Source organism: Pieris napi, chromosome 1, assembly GCF_905475465.1.
Source record: "Pieris napi chromosome 1, ilPieNapi1.2, whole genome shotgun sequence".
Classification (NCBI taxonomy): domain Eukaryota; kingdom Metazoa; phylum Arthropoda; class Insecta; order Lepidoptera; family Pieridae; genus Pieris; species Pieris napi.
In genome coordinates this window covers 14,167,837-14,189,020 of record NC_062234.1, presented here as the reverse complement: position 1 = coordinate 14,189,020, position 21,184 = coordinate 14,167,837, and the positions used below count along the sequence as shown (strand labels likewise).

Here is a 21,184-nt window from a genome sequence, read left to right as displayed (position 1 = left end):
TTTTACACAAGACTTCATTGCTTACATTGCTACCTTTTAATAATTTAATTTTTTTTTCTACTAAGTATTAGTATTATTATATTATAATTATTTTTGCGACTGAGGCGCAATCTAGCTGCTGTGGTATCTGGCAGAATGACCAGCGCTGTGGAACAGTCTCATCCTCAGCATAATGCTGAGCCAGGGCCAATTATAGCCACAGCACACACGCGTTACACACTTAAAACGAACCGAAAGGGAAAAGGGAAAAAAAAATTGTTATCTCTCATTATTATTTTTTTTGTTGATTAATGTTATTATGTGTGTTTATGTGTGAGTGTTTTTGTTAGTAATAAATGTTATGCCTATGTCTATGTCTTATAAAAATGAACAAAAATTCTCTTTCACAGTGTTGACTAGCACTTACCACCTACAACCTTGTCATTGTAAAACTTTTCACTTAAAACAGATTTTTGAATGGTGATGGGTGTAAGTAAGTCATCATTATATTGACTATACATATGTGTTAAAAAAATACTTAATTTACAGTTACTATGCGTATTCCCGGAACGCGCCTCCCGCGTGTGCGCAGCAGCCTGCAACGCAGTAGCGCGCGCTGGCGGAGAGGCCCGGTCCGTGAGAAGCGCACGGGAAGCCCTCGAAGCATTTCGCAGAGATCTAGAAACGCGGATTCCTCATGTCGTCATTGTTGATGCACGGCAGCCGCAAATTATGGATGCTACCTTACTAGCTAGGTGAGTAGTATACACCAAACATGTATTTCAATGTTAAACTAAACTCTTACTAATATTAAAAATATAAATAGCGGTGTTGAACAGACTTTTTTTTTTTTTTTTTTTTTTTTTAACGTCAGGAAATGCTTTTACGCATATCCCTGCTGAATTTTACTCCAGCAGGGATTATGTGGGACTCAGACATAATATATACACACCTACCCACTAAAACCTGACGGATGCCTTCGGCTCGCCAAAGGGCGGAGGCAGGTAACAGCTGTGCCCTATCCTTACCCCCGCCAAACGCGAATGCCACAATATCAACGTGACTCCTCCCACGAACAAATCATCAGCATCTTAACTTAGGGCAGACGTGCGAAAGCACGGCGTCGCTGCCCCAGTCGTCGTTTTCTTACCGGCGGAGCATCAGAATTGTTTTCGCGCTGACGCTCCGCATTCTCTTTCTCAGTCATGACGGCCTCACAGAAAGCCTTGAAGGCATTCCATGGGCCGTCATTGTCAGCTTCCACCATTCTTTGGATAATTAGTGGAAGCGACAGATTGCCAACAATGCTATCAGCAAGGACCGAGCGAAAGCCGTCCCAAGCCGGACACTCCTCAACAGTGTGCCTCACCGTATCCTCTCTACAGTCACAATGATGACAAGCAGGTGTCGCCTCTCTCCCAACGATTCGATGCAGGTAACTCCCAAAGCATCCATGCCCAGAGAGAACCTGAACGAGCCGATAGGAAAGCGATCCCCACCGTCGGTCCACCCAGTGTTTCAAGAAGGGCCGAATAAGATCAACGGTTTGTAAACCAAACCGACATTCACTTAACTCATCCCTCCATTCTAGCAAAATTAGGCGACGATACTCCTCCTTCCAGACCTTGACTACCTCCAGAGGTGGGTCAAAACCACCACTCCTGGCTTCAGCTCGTCTCCAAAAAATTTCACCCAAAGCCAAAGCTTCCAAATGCCAAGGCGGAGTGGCGGCTATGACACATGCCGCGTCACAGGATACGGTACGGTATGCCCTAGCAATTCTTATGGCAACTTTACGCTGTGACCGTCTCAGTAAAGCCTTGTTGTAAAAAGACAACTTATCCGCCCATATCGGACACCCATAAAGCGCCTTTGCACGCACCACACCAGCATAAAGGAGCCTACAGCCCCCGCCTGGCCCACCGATATTTGGCATTATACGACCCAATGCCATTGCAGTTGAATCAAGCTTGGGTTCCAGGGCAGCAAAATGAGCCTTGAAAGTCCATCGGGCGTCAAGAACCAACCCGAGGTATTTCAACGTCGACTTTAATGCCATATGAACACCATCCACTATTATCTCAGCGCCTCTAGGTGGTGACCTCCTAGCGAAACATATGACATCTGATTTTTGTAGAGCGACTCGAAGACCAAGTTGTCTTATACGAGTCACTACTTCTTCCACTCCAGCAGTAACTAACAAACTCGCCTCCTGATAATTACATCCCTTGGCCGTCACAAGTGTATCATCAGCATAACATATTAAACCTACTCCTGGCATCAGTCTACCTCGAAGGACTGCATCAAATCCAATGTTCCACAAAAGGGGCCCAAGAACAGACCCCTGTGGAACTCCACATCGAACCTGATAGCATCTCCAACCTTCCCGACTTGGATAAATGATCGATCGATCAGAGAGATACGTTCCTACTACATGACGTAAGTACACAGGCACACCATGATAAAGGAGACCATCCATAATCGCTCTCCAGGGAATAGTATTGAACGCATTCGCAATATCTAGCGAAACCGCCAACACAACCCCACCCCCAGAGACAGTTTCTTCGCACAAGTCCCTTAACTTAGCTAAAGCGTCAATTGTAGAGCGACCACGCCGAAAACCGAATTGAGTATCAGACAGATTTGGACCAATAATCTGAAGATGCTTCTCGAGGCGCGAGACAATTATTCGCTCAAACAGTTTGCCCACCTCAGGAAGTAAGACAATAGGTCGATAGGCCGAAGGTGAATCTACCGGTTTCCCGAACTTCCTAAGAAGAAGCAATTGTCCGACTTTCCAGCTATTAGGGAATATGCCTTTCCTCAAAAGATCAGAAAGGAGATCTCGAAATCTGTTAAATAAGCCATTATTAAGAGATTGCGCCCAAACCGTTCCATGCAATCCATCTGGACCAGGAGCGGTTTTTTTGTTTTGAATTTTAAAAACACCAGCCCCTAACTCACCCTCTGACACCTCAGGAATATCCTCTGAATGATCGAAGTCAACATTAATAAAAGGAGTAGAATCACAAGGAAACAACGATGTAACAACCATCCCCAGAAACGTCGGCTCCATTGTGGATGTTAGCGGCGGCCTCCAGGGACGGAGTTTACTCATGACAATATTGTACGGTCGCCCCCAAGGATCACGATCCAAAGAGTTCAGGAGCTCCTTCCATGCCCTATCCTTTGCTTCAGCTATTTCCAACCGAAGAGCCCTTTTTGCTTCTTGATAAGAAGTATATAAACTTGCCTCTTCGTCCGGATCACGATAACTGAGATGCCTTCTTCTAAAACGCGTGTAACGGCGACGCGCCTTAACACACTCCACTCGTAGTCGGGCTAATTCAGATGACCACCAATATACGCTTTGCTTGGGTGAGATGGGACCGATCCGGGGCATAGCAACGTTACTGATACGAGTCAGTGAGTCCCTAAACCATTCTACCTCAGAATCAATTGTAAAATTTGAAGGTTTGGGATTCCAAGCTTCTACTAAGGATACCTCGGTAAGCGCATCTTTGTCTAGATATTTTCGGGACCATCTAGGACCTATCTCAGATGGAGCAGGACCCGGTAAGCTTACAGTGGAATCGAGGATATCAAAACGAATGTACTTGTGGTCCGATAAAGTTTCAACTTCTGACAACACCCTCCATCCATAAACACGACTTGCAAGAGCAGGACTTGAAAAGGTAACGTCCACAATAGAGCCACCATTCATACGTACACAAGTCTGAACATTACCCCGATTCAGTGACACTAAATTTTGAGTTGCTAGCCAATCCAACAAAGCGTCACCACGTTCGTCAGATACTGGAGACCCCCACACTGTAGATTTAGCATTGAAATCTCCAGCGACTATAAGATCGAGGGGTCGACACCATGAAACAAGACAGCCCAGTTCGGACAAAAACGTTTCAAATTCAGCAAGCGTTTTATTTGGGGAAAAATAAACACCAATAACTGCAATTCTGCCAATTTTTAAAGCAACGCAACCTCTACCCTGCATTGTAGAAGCAACTGACAGCAAGTTGACATCATTTATAAAAACCGCAACAAGACCATCACGGTCACCGACCCAGTTGTTTTTATCTGGAACCATGTATGGTTCTGAAACAATCCCTATATTAACGATCCACTGTGTCAAACTCTGAATTAAAAGGTCTTGAGCACTTGCACAGTGGTTCAGGTTAGATTGAATAAAGCGTAGATCCATACTAACTTATTACAATTTCTTGGGTCTCCATTATGTCACCGCTCAAGGTTGGTTCTACTGAAACCTTCGTGTTGAATCTTCTCGGCATCTTTTGACTGGGAGCCGTACAAGCTTTCCCCCCCAGTCGATGATCAGCTGTTTTACCTGCCGCATACACAGAGGACATTGCGGTTTGGATGAACAAACAGAAGCACGATGGCCTGGCTGGCCACACCGGTAACAAGACTTACTACGGTCTATTTCCGCCGTACAACGAGCTGCAACATGACCAGCTTGCAAACAGCGGAAGCACCTAAGTTCTCGTTGTTGCAGCACCGTCACCCTAGCTGAAGTCCAGCCTACAAGCAGACGACCTTCAGACAATTTCTTTGCAGCTTCCACCGGGCATTTCACCCACACCGCAAAGAGACCTGACTTATCCTGACGAACTTCACCAACTCTAACATGGTCGGATGAGCACTCCCCTTTTTTACACACAGCGAATTTCACTTCGTCAGCAGTAACAGAATCGTCTAAGCCTGATACTCTTACCTCAACAGATTTAACAGGCCTTGATACAAGGATGCCCTTCGTACCATACAACTCCCTTAATTTTTTAGCCAGAACATCTGCTTTATCTCCTCCACCTTCACCAGTGACTTGTATAATGGCAGCACCAGTTGCGGCACGTCTAAACCTAACTGCTTCAATTCCCAACTCTTCTAGCCTAATCTGGCCTTTCGCTTCTTTAATAGCCTCCGCATATGTTACGCCTTTTTTCTGAACTTCCGCCGGAACAGTTACAACAACAGCAGCTGTTCGAGGAGTACGCAGTCTTGGCTTTTTAACTGGTGCCTGAAAACCTGTTACAGTTGGTTGAGCTAACACAGCACCTGACCTTTCCCTATTCTTCCTTTTTCTTTTCTTTCTTTTCCCAACAATCAACCAATGTTCCTTAGAAAGGTTGGAAGCCGATTGCAGAGGCGAGGGCTGAGTAATAGCAGATACCTTTTCAATGGCCAATATTTCCTCTCCTGCAATTCTTTTATTTTTCTTCTTTTTTGAAATAGAGGATGGTCCTTGGGGCAAAGCAGTAGATGCTGCTTGCACCAAGCTTCTACTATTCACCTGTCTATTATCCTGGGATGGACCTGACTCAAATCTAGGGGGCCCAACGACCTTGCGTCGGTCCGCGGCTAGAGAAGGCCTTAATACAGGTGCAGGATTAAGCCTAGGCTCTAGACTCTCAAACCGTGCATTTAATCTATCCCCGATACGGCGCATCAGATTTGCCTCAAACTCCTCGAGGAGAGAAGGAGTGAGCGGTGGCTCCTTTGAATTAACTCCAACATGTTTCCGAAGATCCGTCATATCCTGCTGGAGTATCTCAATTTGCTTTTTGAGGCGCTCGTTGTCTTCACGCAGAGATCGAGTTTCCTCAGAAACTGAACGTTTAGCAAGCACCCCAATATCCTTCCGCATGTCCGCAATGGCATTTTTAGCCATATGGACCCATTGTCCTTTGATATTGGACGATTTTGTGGCAACCTTTTCAACAACTCCCAGGCTAGCCTCAATCCTCTTTACTAAATCCAATGACATATCCTCGCCCTGTTCCGACACCAAGACAGAAGATAGAGTACATTGTGTTTCTCGAGCTTTCATTTCCAAGGCCAAAAGCTCTTCTTCCTCGCGAGCCTTTTTCTCAGCTCTAGTTTCTTTCAACTTGGCAGATTTATTAGCAGGAACCGGATCCACATTCTCGCCCTTAGTGGATGGCCGACCTCTGCCTTTACGCCGCGTTATCTTTGAAGTCGCCTCTCTAGCGATATCTGAATCAGTGTCAGCGACTTCTCTGAAACGCTTCCGGGAGCTCCAAAACCGCGATGAAACTGTCAAAGACTCCCTTGCTTCAACACCTGAGTATGTGGAAGAATCCGACATCTCAGGGCACTCCAACATAATATCACTGGGGGGCGCTGGCAAAACAAACTGATCGCCCGCCGTTGCCACTCCAGCCTCCTGCTCAGCCGCATCACACGGCATCTCCACACTAACATCTTCTTTTGATTTGGTTTTTTTGTTTATTAGATTATTTATTGTTGTCATTTCATAAATTATTTTCCATGGGGGAAATACACAGTCCACCCAGGTGGTGCCCCCTGCACCTAGGTAACCCTTATACCACTCGGAGGACGGGTGGTATCCGAGGGCTGGCCGCTAGCGACTGACTTTACTCACCAGCCACCTGTAAATACAGGTAACCGACACCGCGCAAAACCTACAAGGCGCCCCAATGTCGGGAATTTAAGGGTTTTTTATTGAGATTTTCCTTTCTCTCAGGGCCGGCCAATAAAGGCAAGCCCCCCTGGCCACAAGCATGCCGCTAGACATGACAACGACACACGCCGGAGGTAACAGGTTGCCCGACGGAGAGTCGAAACCCACCCAGAAACTGCTTATCGCAGTCACCAGATCCATCGCGCCATTGACCTAGAAGGTCATCTACAATATGCAGAAGCTACTGAGCATTACAAATGTAAAAAGACACGCAAGCTCTTCACCAACTCTACGCAAAAATATGCGCTCAACACCGGTCGTTACCGATTCAAAAATTGAACCGGGGGCACGCCCTGAGCCCACCAGTTTTGGTCCACGCCAGTTGGATGTCGGAAGTCCAACCGGTACCCCCGCGGGCGAGTGCGAGGACCCCTATTCGCCACCTGGGGTCGTGATCTATGGAAGTCTGGCAACTCCACAAGTTTCAAATACAGTGTGCCAAGAGCAATGCTCTTGATATTCACAAACGCCAGTTATACGAGCTGGCCATCCCACGTACGAAATAAGACGCACCTCTTGCCTTTAAAGGCTACTACAAAAGTTCGGTCCATACATTTCCCCAAGGTGCTGGCTTACACCCCAGATAACATGATACACCAAAAACGCTGGCTTTGCAAGCCGGCCATCCCACGTGCGAAAATAGATGACGCACACCTTCCCTCAAAGAACACTACTTCTACGTGCTTCACGCGCCTGTTGTTCATCAAGTTTCTTCTATTTAAAGAAGCCTACTGAGAACCTTCCCATCGGTCCAATCGGCTTCCCTAAAGTGCTGGCTTGCACTCCAAGTACTAGAGCCCCCCCGCCACGTCAAGGCTTGGACCTTGGGGGGGGGTGTTTAACAGACTGGCTCAACCTTGGTCACCTCAGATTTTAGAAATGCCAATCTCTTGTCGGCTTTTGATGCCGGGAATCAAACGTTTGGTCGGAGTGCTATACACTAAGAGAGCTGAACACATTTATGACTTTGAAACTATTAGTTTTGAAAACCAAATCGTGTTTTACAAAAACTTGTTTATTTATAAGTGTAGTTTAGAAAAATAAAACCGTATATTAAAGAGTACAAAATATAGTGTAGGTACGCAGGTCACTGTATTTTTAATTTCATACAGTGAAGCGCTCTCTAGTCGACGGCTAACCAAAACCATTCTAGCTATAGATGTATTTACCATCGCCGGAACGGGTTATATTTCAGTCTATATATATAAGCCTTACGAACATTGTTAATCGTTTCGCATTTTGTTTATTTCTTTATTTTTAGGCACACTAATGAAACACATACAAACACCTACAGAGAACACACGACATACAAAAACACAATACATGCATGTGCATCAATGACAACTGTGCATAATCTTTAGAGGGAAACATAACATTACATAACGTCAAGGCAGAATACAAAATACCATCCGTATCATCTTGACGTCCTTCGTTCCACAACTGAGCGTTTCACACCAGCTGCCCACTGAAGTAATTCCGAACCAATTCGACTGAGCATGCTAGCGAGCCTTCTGGAAGTGCGAGTCGACAAAACTAGATTAAGAAATACAAATGTACAATTTAATATATTTCTACTTTGTTTTGAAATAAAATAGTCAGACGGTAACAAGTCTTGCAGGTAGGAATGTCTGGTTTTAAAGCTAAAAACTGAGACGTAAAAAGGAACACAATTACTTAGAATGATTATATTTCACAGTTGCCATTTCACATAATTTAAAGAATAAAATGCTTCTCCACCTTTCTTACTTCTTGCGAATATCCTTTCTAAAAATAATAATTTATGTGTGATCCCATTCTTCCCGCTGCCATGGTTTGAATTTTAAAATGACAACATCGTGTTGTTCTTTCGATTACCCATAACAGAAATAGTAATGTACTTAATTCATAAAATGAAATTCCTCAATGTTCTAAGTTAGCATGCCGTAAATCAAGATGTAATTCTAACTTCATCGAGAAAGAGATGACATTCTGTTAATAAAAATATAATTTGCGTAATAAAAATTTCGTAATTTTATTTCGTTAGCAATTTAATTACATCCTGATTCGATGTTTACGAGTGCCCACAACGCTGTCAGTTATTTTCAACCACAGCATAAAATCGAAAATTTTCCTAAAAACATGAACATACACTGTATTTTGTTGTAGCAATAAGTATCATATTTCTTCGTTATAAAATTCTATTGTAACAATTTTTTACAAAAAGTCATAAGTACACATTTTATTTATAAATTTTCGTTTTAATTTGTCATTTCATTATCACACGTGTGTATCCTTTCTAAATTACATATTTTCATACGTATCTGAGTGTCCTCAATTTAACATGCGTAATGAGAGAAAACTAAAAATAATAAGTAAAGTAAAAACGGTAAGGAATCTTTTACATAGTATCTTTTGTCAAAAATTTGTATTTTGTTTATATGTAATAACAATATTACAAAAACCCATTTAGACAAACCGACTTTAAATATCTGTCATTTTTTACATCATTGATCTAGTTTTCATATCTCTAACTACTAATTCGATTTTGATGAAACTTAGACTGTTTCTAAGTTTAAAATACGATCTTCGTTCTTCCTATTGGAATTCTAAATAGATAATGCTCAAATATTATCTAATTCCAATAATATAACATACATACGTCCAAGTAATAATTTATGTTTCAAGTCGGATAGTAATTAACTAAATGTGTAACACAATTTGACAAAACCGATTAGTAATTACAGCAGCGCTTGTCAACAAGTAAGACATATTTCTAATATATAAAATTCTCGTGTCGCGATTTTGTGGTTAAACTCCTCCGAAACGGCTTGACCGATTCTCATGAAATTTTGTGTACATATTGGGTATAACTGAGAATCGGACAACATCTATTTTTCATCCCCCTAAATGTTACTATGTTACTAATTCCACTCCTAATTTTTATTTTTAGATTAATTTTTAATTTTTTTATGATACAGTATTAAAAAATACATACAACCCCTAATTTTCACCCCTCTACGATCAACCCCTATTTTTATCATAAATGATAAACATGGCAAAACGACGTTTGCCGGATCAGCTAGTAATATTGCAAAAATAAACCAATTATTAAAAGCAACCCATCTTCAGTGAGGTCTAAACAAAGACAAAACGTCTATTAACGTCTCATTGAGATGCCTGCCGCTGACTGCAGTTAATCTGCATCTATTGTGGGCATAGATTAATAGACTTTCCATGATGGGACCTCGTTTATCAACGACATATTGACCGATATTACAACGAGGCTTTTGAAAAGAGCGTTCTAGTTAACTTGAATTAATGATCTGTGGGACAAAGACTGTCAAGTCCACCTATATACGGAAAGGTTCCTGTGTCAGGGGAATATTTACATAAACTATTTTATACTTATACTTACTTGCTTATTTATTTATATGGTTTAAATCTGTATATTATGTAATCGTTAAATAAAACGATAATCCAGTCCAATAGAAATGTATTTTTATCGTATTTAATGAACATATTCAGCGGTGTAGACTCATCAGACACGATAGTTAAGCTTAGTATAACGTTGTATTTTCATAACCGTTGTAACGAAGTTACCTTTAGTCATAACTTCTAAAAAGTAATTGGTCTCGAAGTTCAAGTTTCGCTATTTTGACTTTGGACGTTAATAAAGCTAAATCCCTTGCGTATATTTAAATTTAAAGCCTTGTGCGAGAAAAATAAAACCTAAGAATTTTATTACAAATTACTTATAACGTAAAAATAAAACCGCGTTATATGCAAAAGAGTATTAAAAGTAATCAACTCGCGTGTCATATTAACATTATATATACTCTAAAGACTCATTACGTTCCTATTAATACTTTTCCATTAGAATATTAAACAACGCCCAGTCTACGTAAATCTATGAATTAACAAGTAGTCTTCGTTTATATTCATAGTTTCGTTAAACGGGAGAAAAATCGGTTGGTGAAATTTACAAATGTTTTTATCAAAAAGTAATGAAACAGATAATTATTTAAGATTCCCGAGTATGTCTTTAATATTTTTTGTCGAATTCGCCGTCAGGAATATATTCGCTTTCGATATTCATACACTACAATATTTCGGAAAAGTGTATCAACATTAGAATTGCGCGGCACAGAAACTCAATATTGATGTCGGGACCGCTATCGCTATGGAGAATTGCAGAACACAGGATTACTCCGTTGGATGCGGAGGTATCCAAAGCCAAACGAACTTCTGCTGTGCCAACGTCCATTCCACATCATTCATGGCCATAGTGGGCAGTGATATAACGGCTGATCGCGTGGCAGGATGCAGACAAGGCGACGCTGTTAACGTGTCCTGCCTCGGGCGATTGCTGGTGGCGCCGTGGGGTTTCAGTGGGTCTGCACAGAAGGGAGTCCCACATAACACCACAAGGTAGTCACGAAAAAAAAATTGGCTAGAAAATGGGAGTGCATTACAAAATTCCTGTTATAAAGTGTATTTAAACCAAACAATGTATTTCCCAATTCGAATTGTATCATCAAAGTGATATACGCTATTTTCGTTTGGCTCTTTGTCAAGTCAAGAAAAATGTAATAAAATATTAACTGATTCCCCTTCCTGCGATAAACATTCGCCAAACAAATTTCCTGTGCCGTATTGCCTGTAATGAGGAAATGGGAGATGTATTGAATTTTGATTTTATTTATATTTCGTGTTATTTTCCGGGCCTTTCAAACTTCAATACATTTGTTAGGACGGTATTAGTAGACTTGAAACGATAATTACAATTTATGTACTTTGACACTACTGGCCTAGTGAGACGATTGAAAAGGACAAAACTATTTGAATTAGTGTTAGTGAACGTTAGTCTTAAGTGCTAAACAGTGGTAAGTGAAAAATTTGAACACAGTAACTTCTAAAGTCTCTTCCCCTTAATAGGGACTGTTAGCAGTTAGAAGTAAGTGTACACACTTTCTTATGTTAAATATTCTTTTAGAAAATTAGGTTAGACTTAAATTACTTATTAGTTTTAAGTTAGGCTAGATCGTAATGTTCTATGATGTCTTAGCTAATATACATTTATGAAATAAAATATGTACTTAACTTAAATAGATTAAATAAAAAAATGTGTGTAATGTAAAAAATGGATATAAACAGCTACAGTGGCCAGTAATAACACATATATGTGAGATTCGCTGTGTGAATGAAAGTTATTCGTAAAAAAGGCGACGAAAATTATCTCGTGATATATCCTAAACCTGGTAGGGTGTTGAACAGACACTTTTCTGTTTCTCTTTCATTCTTGTTGTATGCAATTTTTTATTTATTTATTGGAAATATACAAATATACAGTCTAATGTTTTGTCGTTTTTGTCTTTTAGACATGCCGGTTTCTTGACGATATTATCCCATCTTACGAATGAAAAAACAAATGTTTATTACGCAAAAGTCGGAGTTTGAACACCCAATCCCCACGTTCGATAACTAAGCTAACAGTGCTACAAAACTTATCTTATAGCTCTTCATGACATTATTTAGTATATAATAAACTTTATTAAATATTTTCAAATTGTATTTTACATCTAATTACTTTACTCTGGGAATCCAAACTTTCCGGCTTCAATTACTGAAAAGTTAAAATCTCATATTTTGGGCCTATGTCATAATAACGTCAAAACTTTGACGTATACAAAAGTTAGCCATCCCCTTTTCGTCAAGGAAGGGGTCTACAAATTAAGAGTGATGGACAATTTTCGGATTATACATGGCAAGTTCGTAGATTTAATCCTATTATGAGATACGGCTGTGATATTTTAGAATTCAAACGCCCACTGTTTGTGTTAAAACTAGCAATAAAAATGTTTTCGAAGTAAATACGTCAAATTAATTCCTTAATTATCACCATATATTTCAGATATTACACTTAAACACATTTACATTTCTATCTCATTCTTTTTAGGTATCTGTGTGCCCATTTTTGGCAAAAGCCTCCTCCAAAACCCCGCCATTCCTGTATGCACTATGACACTCTCTGCCACGTACCAGCTGCTGTTTCCTAAATTTGATATATCCACCTTCTAAATTGTCTTCCTCTTTTCCATGGGCACCAATTTAGTACTTTACAAAACCAACATCTTAAACAAAATAGTACATTATTATAATTAATTTTATGAAACCGCTCAGTGCCGCAGGTTGGGAAAAATATATATTACATACACTTCACACTTTCATCGCCCTAATATTGTTACGCTCACCTAACAAAGTCTTTGTTCTGTATGTTTATGATACTTGATTATATCAAGACAACAACCTCTTAGGACAGACACCATTGTTCATGGACAATGTCATTTTGAAGTGGTTTCATGTAATTTAAGACATATTCTTGGCCATTAAGGCTTTTAAAATCAACAACAACTGCCATTAGTTTAATTCTAATGACATATTGATAGATTTAAAAACAGTGTTGGCCTAGTGGCTTCAGGTGCGAGTCTCGAATCTGAGGTCGTAGGTTTGATCCCCGACTGTGCACCAATGGACTTTCTTTCTATGTGCGCATTTAACATCGCTCGAACTGAGAAGGAAAATATCGTGAGGAAACTAGCTTGCCTTAGACGCAAAAATTCGACGACGTGTCTTAGGCACAGGAGGCTGATCACCTACTTGCCTATTAGATTGGCAAATGATCATGACACTGATACAGAAGCGCTACTGATTTATTTATATATGTATATCCTCCTTTTGCTTTTTGTATGGGAGGAACAAAATGTAGTTTTTTTTTAAATACAATATATTTAATTAAACAAAGTATGTACCATTGCTATCTATGCACTTTTGCCATCTTAAAGGTAGTTCATTAATCCCTTTACTAAAACAATCGTACAGACGGGAATCAATAAAATCAAGTATGAAAAATTCATTTGTAAGGACCTAATACATACGAGTATGTAGTTCTCCTTATCAGGACCTTAACGTAGCTTTTATGTGAGAGAAACCCCGGGAGAATACACAGGGCAGCTATATTGTGTATAGTGCAATCTGGTATCGAACTGGCCCAGACTAACCAGCAGTGAGAAGATTTTTATCTACCCTCATAATATCTGTATAGTTTTTGGATATGAAAATAATAACTAATTTATCATTGTCGCTGTTAATGGGGGTTTTTAATCTTATTATGCACAAAGCCAACTACATATAGTTTTAAATAGTATATATGAAGCAATTAAACTTCTATTAAGTCACTTTATTGTTTGTATTTCCTCAATATGTAAAGGGTTTTACATAGTAGCAAGTTTATAACTTTATTAATTGCTCCAGACTGCAATGTCGGGGATAATTTAAGTTTCACTATAGTTTATTTGTTACTTGTTCATTTTATAAGTACTATTAGATTGATACAAGGGTTTTTTGTGGTATTGTACTGCTTCGATTTACGACGGTACATTCGAAAGAAATACAAAAATACTCCTCAAACTTATTTTTTATTTTTTAATTTACCTTTTTATGTGTATGATAAGTATAACTTCAAACTAAACAAAAACGAAAAGATACATTCCATTTTTTTAAATACGTAGCTCCGATAAATATAAATTCAGTTCAAATTTGTAGACATTGATTGAGAGTCTGACCTAAATACACAGGACCTATTTGGGACAACTCTTTCGATGTTTGTCGTTCCCTTGGTGGTTAAATGACGGACGGAGTTGAAATCTAGTCATTAAGACATGTCAAAATGGCTTATAGCAACTTAGAAAAAATAATGGCAAAATGATATTTATCTATTAAGAAAACAATATTGTAGTCAAGGAAATAAAAATACCTTAAAATAATAGTTTTGTTAGACGTTAAATATACTTAAACTCAAAATAACTTTATTCATATAGGTAACCAAGTACACTTATGAACGTCAACAGAAAAGATGTTATATTAATTCGAAATTGACATTTACTACAAGTTCGCAAGTCAAGGGCGTAGAGCGGGCAAGAAACTCTCCGCCACTCTTTTTAAATCGCCAAGACAATCGAGTCATACGTGGGTAACACTGAAAATGTTTAGAACTGGCCAGTTAGAAACATTGCTAATGAAAACTTTTTTGAATTTCAATTTTATAACTCTTTGGTAACCTAATGTAGTATATTGCATTCATTTGTCATTTGTTTTTGTGAATTGGCGGCAAATCTAAAACTCTTGTTACACGTGAAAATGAACCTAACGTGAGAAAATTTTCGACAGCAGCGCCCTCGAAGCATGATCCTCCTTCACCACGACAATGCTGCAGCGCACTCCGCAAAATAGACTGTTGAATATTTGACTATGGCAGGTGTCGAGATAATGAGTCATCTGCCATACAGTCCTGACCTGGCGCCCTGCGACTTTCATTTATTCCCAAGAACTAAACATAAAATTCGCGGTATTCGTTTTACGAACCCTGAAGATGCTGTGAAAACGTACGAAAATGCCATAGTAAGCCGTTTTTCATTTTCTAAACATTTTCAGTGTTACCTGGGTACAAATTGTTTGAACTAGAGCAAATCAATCCCAAGGATTAGAATCATTTAAATTATCGTCAAATTAATAAACAGCTTGATTTATTAATTTACGTTTAATATAACTCTCGGTATGAATTTATTCCGTAATAATTCTCTAATTTCGCTTCGGAGTTTGTAGTAAAAACGAATACAATTTCCATATAAGGAATGGTTTATCTTTTGGAGCGTGGTTGCCGTACGCTTAGATTAGTTCTGTTTCGAGTATTATACCTACTAGTGAAATCAATATTGGTTTAAAAATCGTTTATATTTTTTTGTACATACAACGAGGCTTCAAGAATATATTGACCAGATAGTGTCATAATATTTAATTCCTTAATCTTAAATAAGTTTATTGTACGTTCTATGTATTAATTACGTTATTTTTTTATCATATAAAAAAACTCTTATATAGGAATTTTTTAAATTTCAGTTTTTAAATTCCAAAACATTAACCTCAATTAAATAACATGATTTTGAACATAGACTATGAATTACCATCAAAAATAAAGGCATTAATTAGTAGTACTCTGTTACTACATACACAACAAATTATAGGAAATGCATACTTAAATTTTGCACATATTTCCTTTGTAAATTTAAAGTATCAAGCGCTCACACGTTATTTGAAAACGTACCTGACTGTTTCCACTTTGCCGCGTAATTTGATTAATTCGATATCGAATTCGAAAATCAAAAATAGCCGGTGACGGAAAAGTTTTAACACGCGTGATAAACAAGTTATTAATGGGACATAAGTATACATAACATAAGGTTTTTTTATATTGCCTAATATATTATAGATATATAAACTAGAAGTACAGAAAACGCCAAAAAATCACTAAGGTGTTAACCTTGGTGTCTGAAGGCCACAGAACAAATTTTAAATTTCTTTTAAACTAATTAGTTTAAAAAAATACAATTACCACAAAGAAACAGAGCGAAAACAAAACCTTTTTATATGTACCTATAACATTACATCGATCTTAAATTTATGGAGCCAACTAGCCACATCCCAGGTTGACTAAAAATGCTTTATAAATATATATTATATAGATTCGGTATTTATACATATATTATACAATTAAAAAGTATATTTACTTATTTATATGTGGATGAGACAGTATGATAAATATTCAATAACGTATTAAGCCACAATCTTGTCTTAGACAAATCTTATAATTAATTATGTGAATTAAAGATGTTTAGCAGATCTTAAGACAAGATTCAAGGCGCTTTCAGAATACAGGGCATATTATATTGGCTTAGTGGATGCCTCAACTTAAGATAGACTTCCGTCAAAATAGCATTTTTTTGTAATTTTTCAGCAGCCTTCTGTGCCGTACTTAGACATAACTTAATAAACTATCCATTTATTACGAAGGTAATAAAAAGAAATAAAAAATAGGGAAGTATTTTTCATACATTCTTTATCATTTCAATAGAAATTGTTTATTTCAGCACCTGATTCCCAACGACATCCTTTTATTTCTCAGCCGCCCTTCAAAGACACCAAAAAGGATAATATTATTAACGTACTATCGGCAAAACTATCTAAAAAATAGAAATTTTGCGATCTTTATCATTTACATTACAGTTTGAGGTCTGTTCTTTGATAATATTACATAACTTTGTTATACACGTTAGAATAATTCATTTCAATTTATCTTTTTAGGAGTGAATTTTTAAGTCCTTTAGTGAACGTTTACATTAATTTATAGTATCAGTTAATATCAGTATAGTATAGTTTTTATCTAGCAAAGCTTGCGGCTCTCAACTCTGAGCAGTGAACTTAATTTTTTTATTAGTAAGGCTCTCATATGAGAAACAATTCACGCCCTCGCTGCGCTCTGTGACCTAAAACGTACATTGTCCTCCGAAACGAGAAAGTTCCACAGTTCCACGTCCTGTGCCACTTCCAGCCGGTTGCGGGCTTTCAGTTGCAATACAATTTCATTTACGAATTATAAATCAAGAAACTATATCATTTCGTTTCAGTAGAGAACTTTCGATTTGTATGCTTATTTATTTCTATAGTGTGATTAGTTTAAAAATGATGTTTTCCAGCCATGCGTTTGCTGGTAGTACTTTTCATAAGGAGATTTGGTTTATCTCCTGATAAAGTTTTCGAGATGCCGAAAACATTCCAAGCGAAAAGTGTGAAGAGCTCTTTATACACTCGTTAGTAACCAGTAAGATGCTTTCAGCGTTTTCAGCTTAGAAATTTCAAAACTTTACGAACAGACTCGTACATGATAATTATTTTATTAAATTATTATGTTGTTATTTAATATATGTATGTATTTTGTTTAAAGATTGAATAGTCTGTTTGACTTCGTTTGACAGACTTCGTCAGGCTTGTTACGCTACCATATAAATGAAAAATTTTTTTTTTTTAATTTATAAACATCTTTTCTGACATGATCTGAATTTTAATTAAATATTTTTTGTTTCAGAGCAATACGAGGGCTGAAAAACACACAACACACCGTTTTGATTGCAGTCGTTAAAAAAAGGTTAGTCATCTTCTGTCTTTGTCTACATAATAATAGATGAATCAATAAAAACATTTTTTTTTGTCTTATGTATATGTACATTGATTTCTCCTTAGTAGTTAATAATTCAATAAAACATTGGATATATAATATGTCCAGAAGGACAATGACCGACTGAAGCGAGTTCCTATTATTCCAAAACATTCATTTATGTGTTTAATTCTAAAACAATAACATAAATCCTTTTAAATAAAGATAAGAAAAAACCGACATTTTCCGGTAATAAAATACCAGCTGAAGAATGTTCTAATAAAGTGGAATAGAGGCGTGGGTGACAGAAGGCATGTGTGATGTATATCGATGCGCGAAATTAGGTCAAGGGTGGCTACCTGCGTTGAGGCTTTTAAGATAAATCTTAAATTTATTGCACCATTAATGAATACGTCATTATGCAAACTGCCCAGTCTACGTGAAATTATTAAATTCCTTAAACGCTCAAACCCTATAATCAATAGCAAAAAATAGATAGTTTTTTTTTTCATTTAATTGATGGGTATTATTTTCTTTTATATAATATACCAATGACGCTAGGACCATTGTATCTGTTGCATTATCATTTCTAATACATACTTGCCGTAGCTGATCAAAGTGGGTGAACCTTCTGTTCATGCCAATTTCCTCACGATGTTTTCCTTCACCGTACGAGCGTGTGTTAGATGTGCACATTAACAGCCGGGGATCGAACCTACGAAACCAGGCCAACAAAGCTCTATAATTATTTTCTATTAGCCTACCCAATCCTTCTAAGACACTTGCTATTAAATGATACACTGAAACTAACATAACGTATATAAAATGTTTAATTCATAAAATTAGTAAAAATACACTGTTTTAATAATGCACTGTCTCTTCTCAATACAGTGTAAACACAATTTAGGAAGAGAGGGTTTACTTTGATAAATTACTCATTGGCTAAATGTAAATTGAAGAACCTAGTATAACTTATATCATATAATATAATATCCCTAAAACATGAGTGGCCAGTCTCGATTATGCTAGAATTAAACAAAACTAAATATATAGCGTTTGTTATACATGGATACTGTATTGTAATGTATTCTAACCGTGGATTTTTTGAATTTGATCCATATACTATATATCAGGAGTATCTCTATAGTATATGGAGTGTATGTATGAGCAAGCTGCACTAGATAACTAAACATATGAGAGGATAAGATGTAAGAACCTAACAACCCTACGGATCTCTAAGCCCTACAGATGTAACACTTTAATAGTGAATATATAAATAAGTACGGGAGGTCTGCACCAAGATACATAAGGTAACAGAGCCCTACGGGTAGGATCAAAGGTTCAAGGTGGTGGGATTATCTCAATGCTATCGGGCAGGCTCACCACGATAATTAAGGGCTTGAAGTAGTCTTCGCCACTTCGAGAGGACGCGAGAAATGAATAAGACAGAGCAATATTCAAATCTGATTTATTGTTCAAAAATTTTATCTTTAATACTACTTGCATAAATATTTGTCGAACTTTCCTGCGTTTTAAATTTATTAGGTTCTTTCTATAAAGACACTAGCTACATCAACATAATATCTAGTTCATAAAAGTTTGTATGAAGTTATTATATCTACAGAACTTCTCAACTTAGCCAATATCGCCCGCAATAATTGACTTTTACTTCTTAGTTCTTATAATTGCAATCATATCTTTCATTTATATCTTTATTAGGAAATGGAATGTGTTTTTAATTAAAGCATAATGAAATCCCTGTTAAACAAACTCCAAGAAGAGTCTTAAGAAATACTTTTTACATTAAATTCGTAATAGGTTTTGCTTTTCTCATATAATGAATATAATTTTATCCTTGAAAGGCATTTTAATAAATTTGTTTAAAAATTTGATGAGATTTTGTTCACCCTATTAGATAATTACCTCAAAGGTTTTATTATGGTACAGTATAGATTAAACATTTTTATGTTAATTTTAAATATCACTTTTAACTTTACTCACAGATACTTGAGTTAATTATTGCAACATCAGTTGTTAACATTTTCTGAATAACTAAGTCCTTACAAAATTTATTTTAAAAACAGATTCCAAAGTATGCATTTATACTTTCAATTTTGTATAGACGAAACCCGATTTGCAGGACAGGCAGGTGTATTTTATTCTAAATGTTTTTTAAAAATCACACTTAGGCTTATAAGCAAGCTTCAAGCTCCACATTTTATGCTGTATTTATGTAGTGACTTTGAAATGGCCCATTAAAACGTGCTTCCTTGCTGCACTTTCCATATTAAAAAGCAAGAGTTCTATAAAACTAGTTACTACCTTAGACTTTAAAGACTAGACTTATATAAAGACGTTGCAATTTGTATAATGCGTTCTAATACGTTTTTGTGTTAATAGTGTTTGTTCCGCATATTATAGAAAACCCAGTTTAGAAGCCATGTGGAAATACTTTGTAGCAGAAGTTCGGCGGCGATTGTTGAAAGGTTATTCAAATAAATGAATCACTTTGTCCGAAGCTAAGTGTCAATTGCCTTAAATCGTTAAAAACGTGACGCTGGACTAACAAAAACTGTAATTTGGTGTAATTTAATATGTGTAAAATCTAAGTGCCGCATCTGTTACCTATATAGAATATAAATCTAATCAGCCTATTGGACCTCGGAAACGCGAATTTTATATTTCAATTTATGCGTGTATGAAAAATTAAAGGGCACATATATTACCAAACTAACGTTTTACAATTTATTGGCTACAAATGTAAGATGATTGTTTTTATTTAGTTTGCACTTCTAATCAAATAAAAGATACTTGTATTTGTAAATTAACTAATGTTAGTTTACTTAACTCAGGTCTTAACCTACCGTTAGCGGGAACTAATTATGTTAAAATGGTCGACATATCAATTCTTAGCGAACTTCGAATCATCTATTTTTAAAATTGTTAAACCATTGTACAGTAACCGTCTTGCATGTTATTTCGCTTCGACAAATAATCTTATTTAGAGAAACAATTTCATCTGACAAGAAAGTATTCGATCTATTTTATTTGTGCGACATTTTTGCATTTCGCTTGTTTGACGAGATATCTCTAAATTGCTTTGCGAATAGCGATTGTACTAACGCTTTATTTATTTATCCTAAAATCAGAAATGTTATGTAATTCGCCAGTAAGTTATAGACGTTTATTTAAGGTCCTATTTCTCCTATTTGGTGCTCTTTGGTGCTCTAGTACTCTTTTAACCTCCATCCTCTTTCGCCTTTGCAATGATGCTTCGGTGCCATGTCTGTTTTTATCGGACATCTTTCTTCTAACTTTGGGGATTCCAGCTGTGAGCTTGCTTGGCAATGTGACTGGGATCCCCTAAGTTTTAGACTTTAATTTCAATGATATCCTACCTTGATATATCAAACTCATGTAAGTGCTAAAATATAAGTGGTGTCGGTCCTACTCCGAACTTTTTGCTCCTTGTCTCTGGTCCCTCGGGGTTCCTCATTCCAGTCAAGCCATATTATAAAGTGACGTCATATATTACGTTCAGAAAAATCTTTTTCCGTTTGAAATCTATAAGCAAAGCGGGTTTAATATATAAAAACACACCATTATATTTGTTTTAATCCAAAGTCGAAGAACTTCACGAT

General features: G+C 37.2%; 1 protein-coding gene across 8 annotated transcripts in view; it reads left to right on the top strand.

Annotated features, from left to right (window-relative positions):
• Positions 1-21,184, top strand: part of LOC125049077 (high affinity cAMP-specific and IBMX-insensitive 3',5'-cyclic phosphodiesterase 8) — a 134,844-nt gene that overhangs the window by 88,676 nt on the left and 24,984 nt on the right. For all 8 annotated transcript variants that reach the window (XM_047648199.1, XM_047648214.1, XM_047648206.1 and 5 more), the window contains 2 exons: positions 529-734; positions 17,475-17,534. In XM_047648199.1, coding sequence (XP_047504155.1) covers positions 529-734; positions 17,475-17,534 — 266 coding nt within the window. The remainder of the gene's footprint in view (positions 1-528; positions 735-17,474; positions 17,535-21,184) is intronic.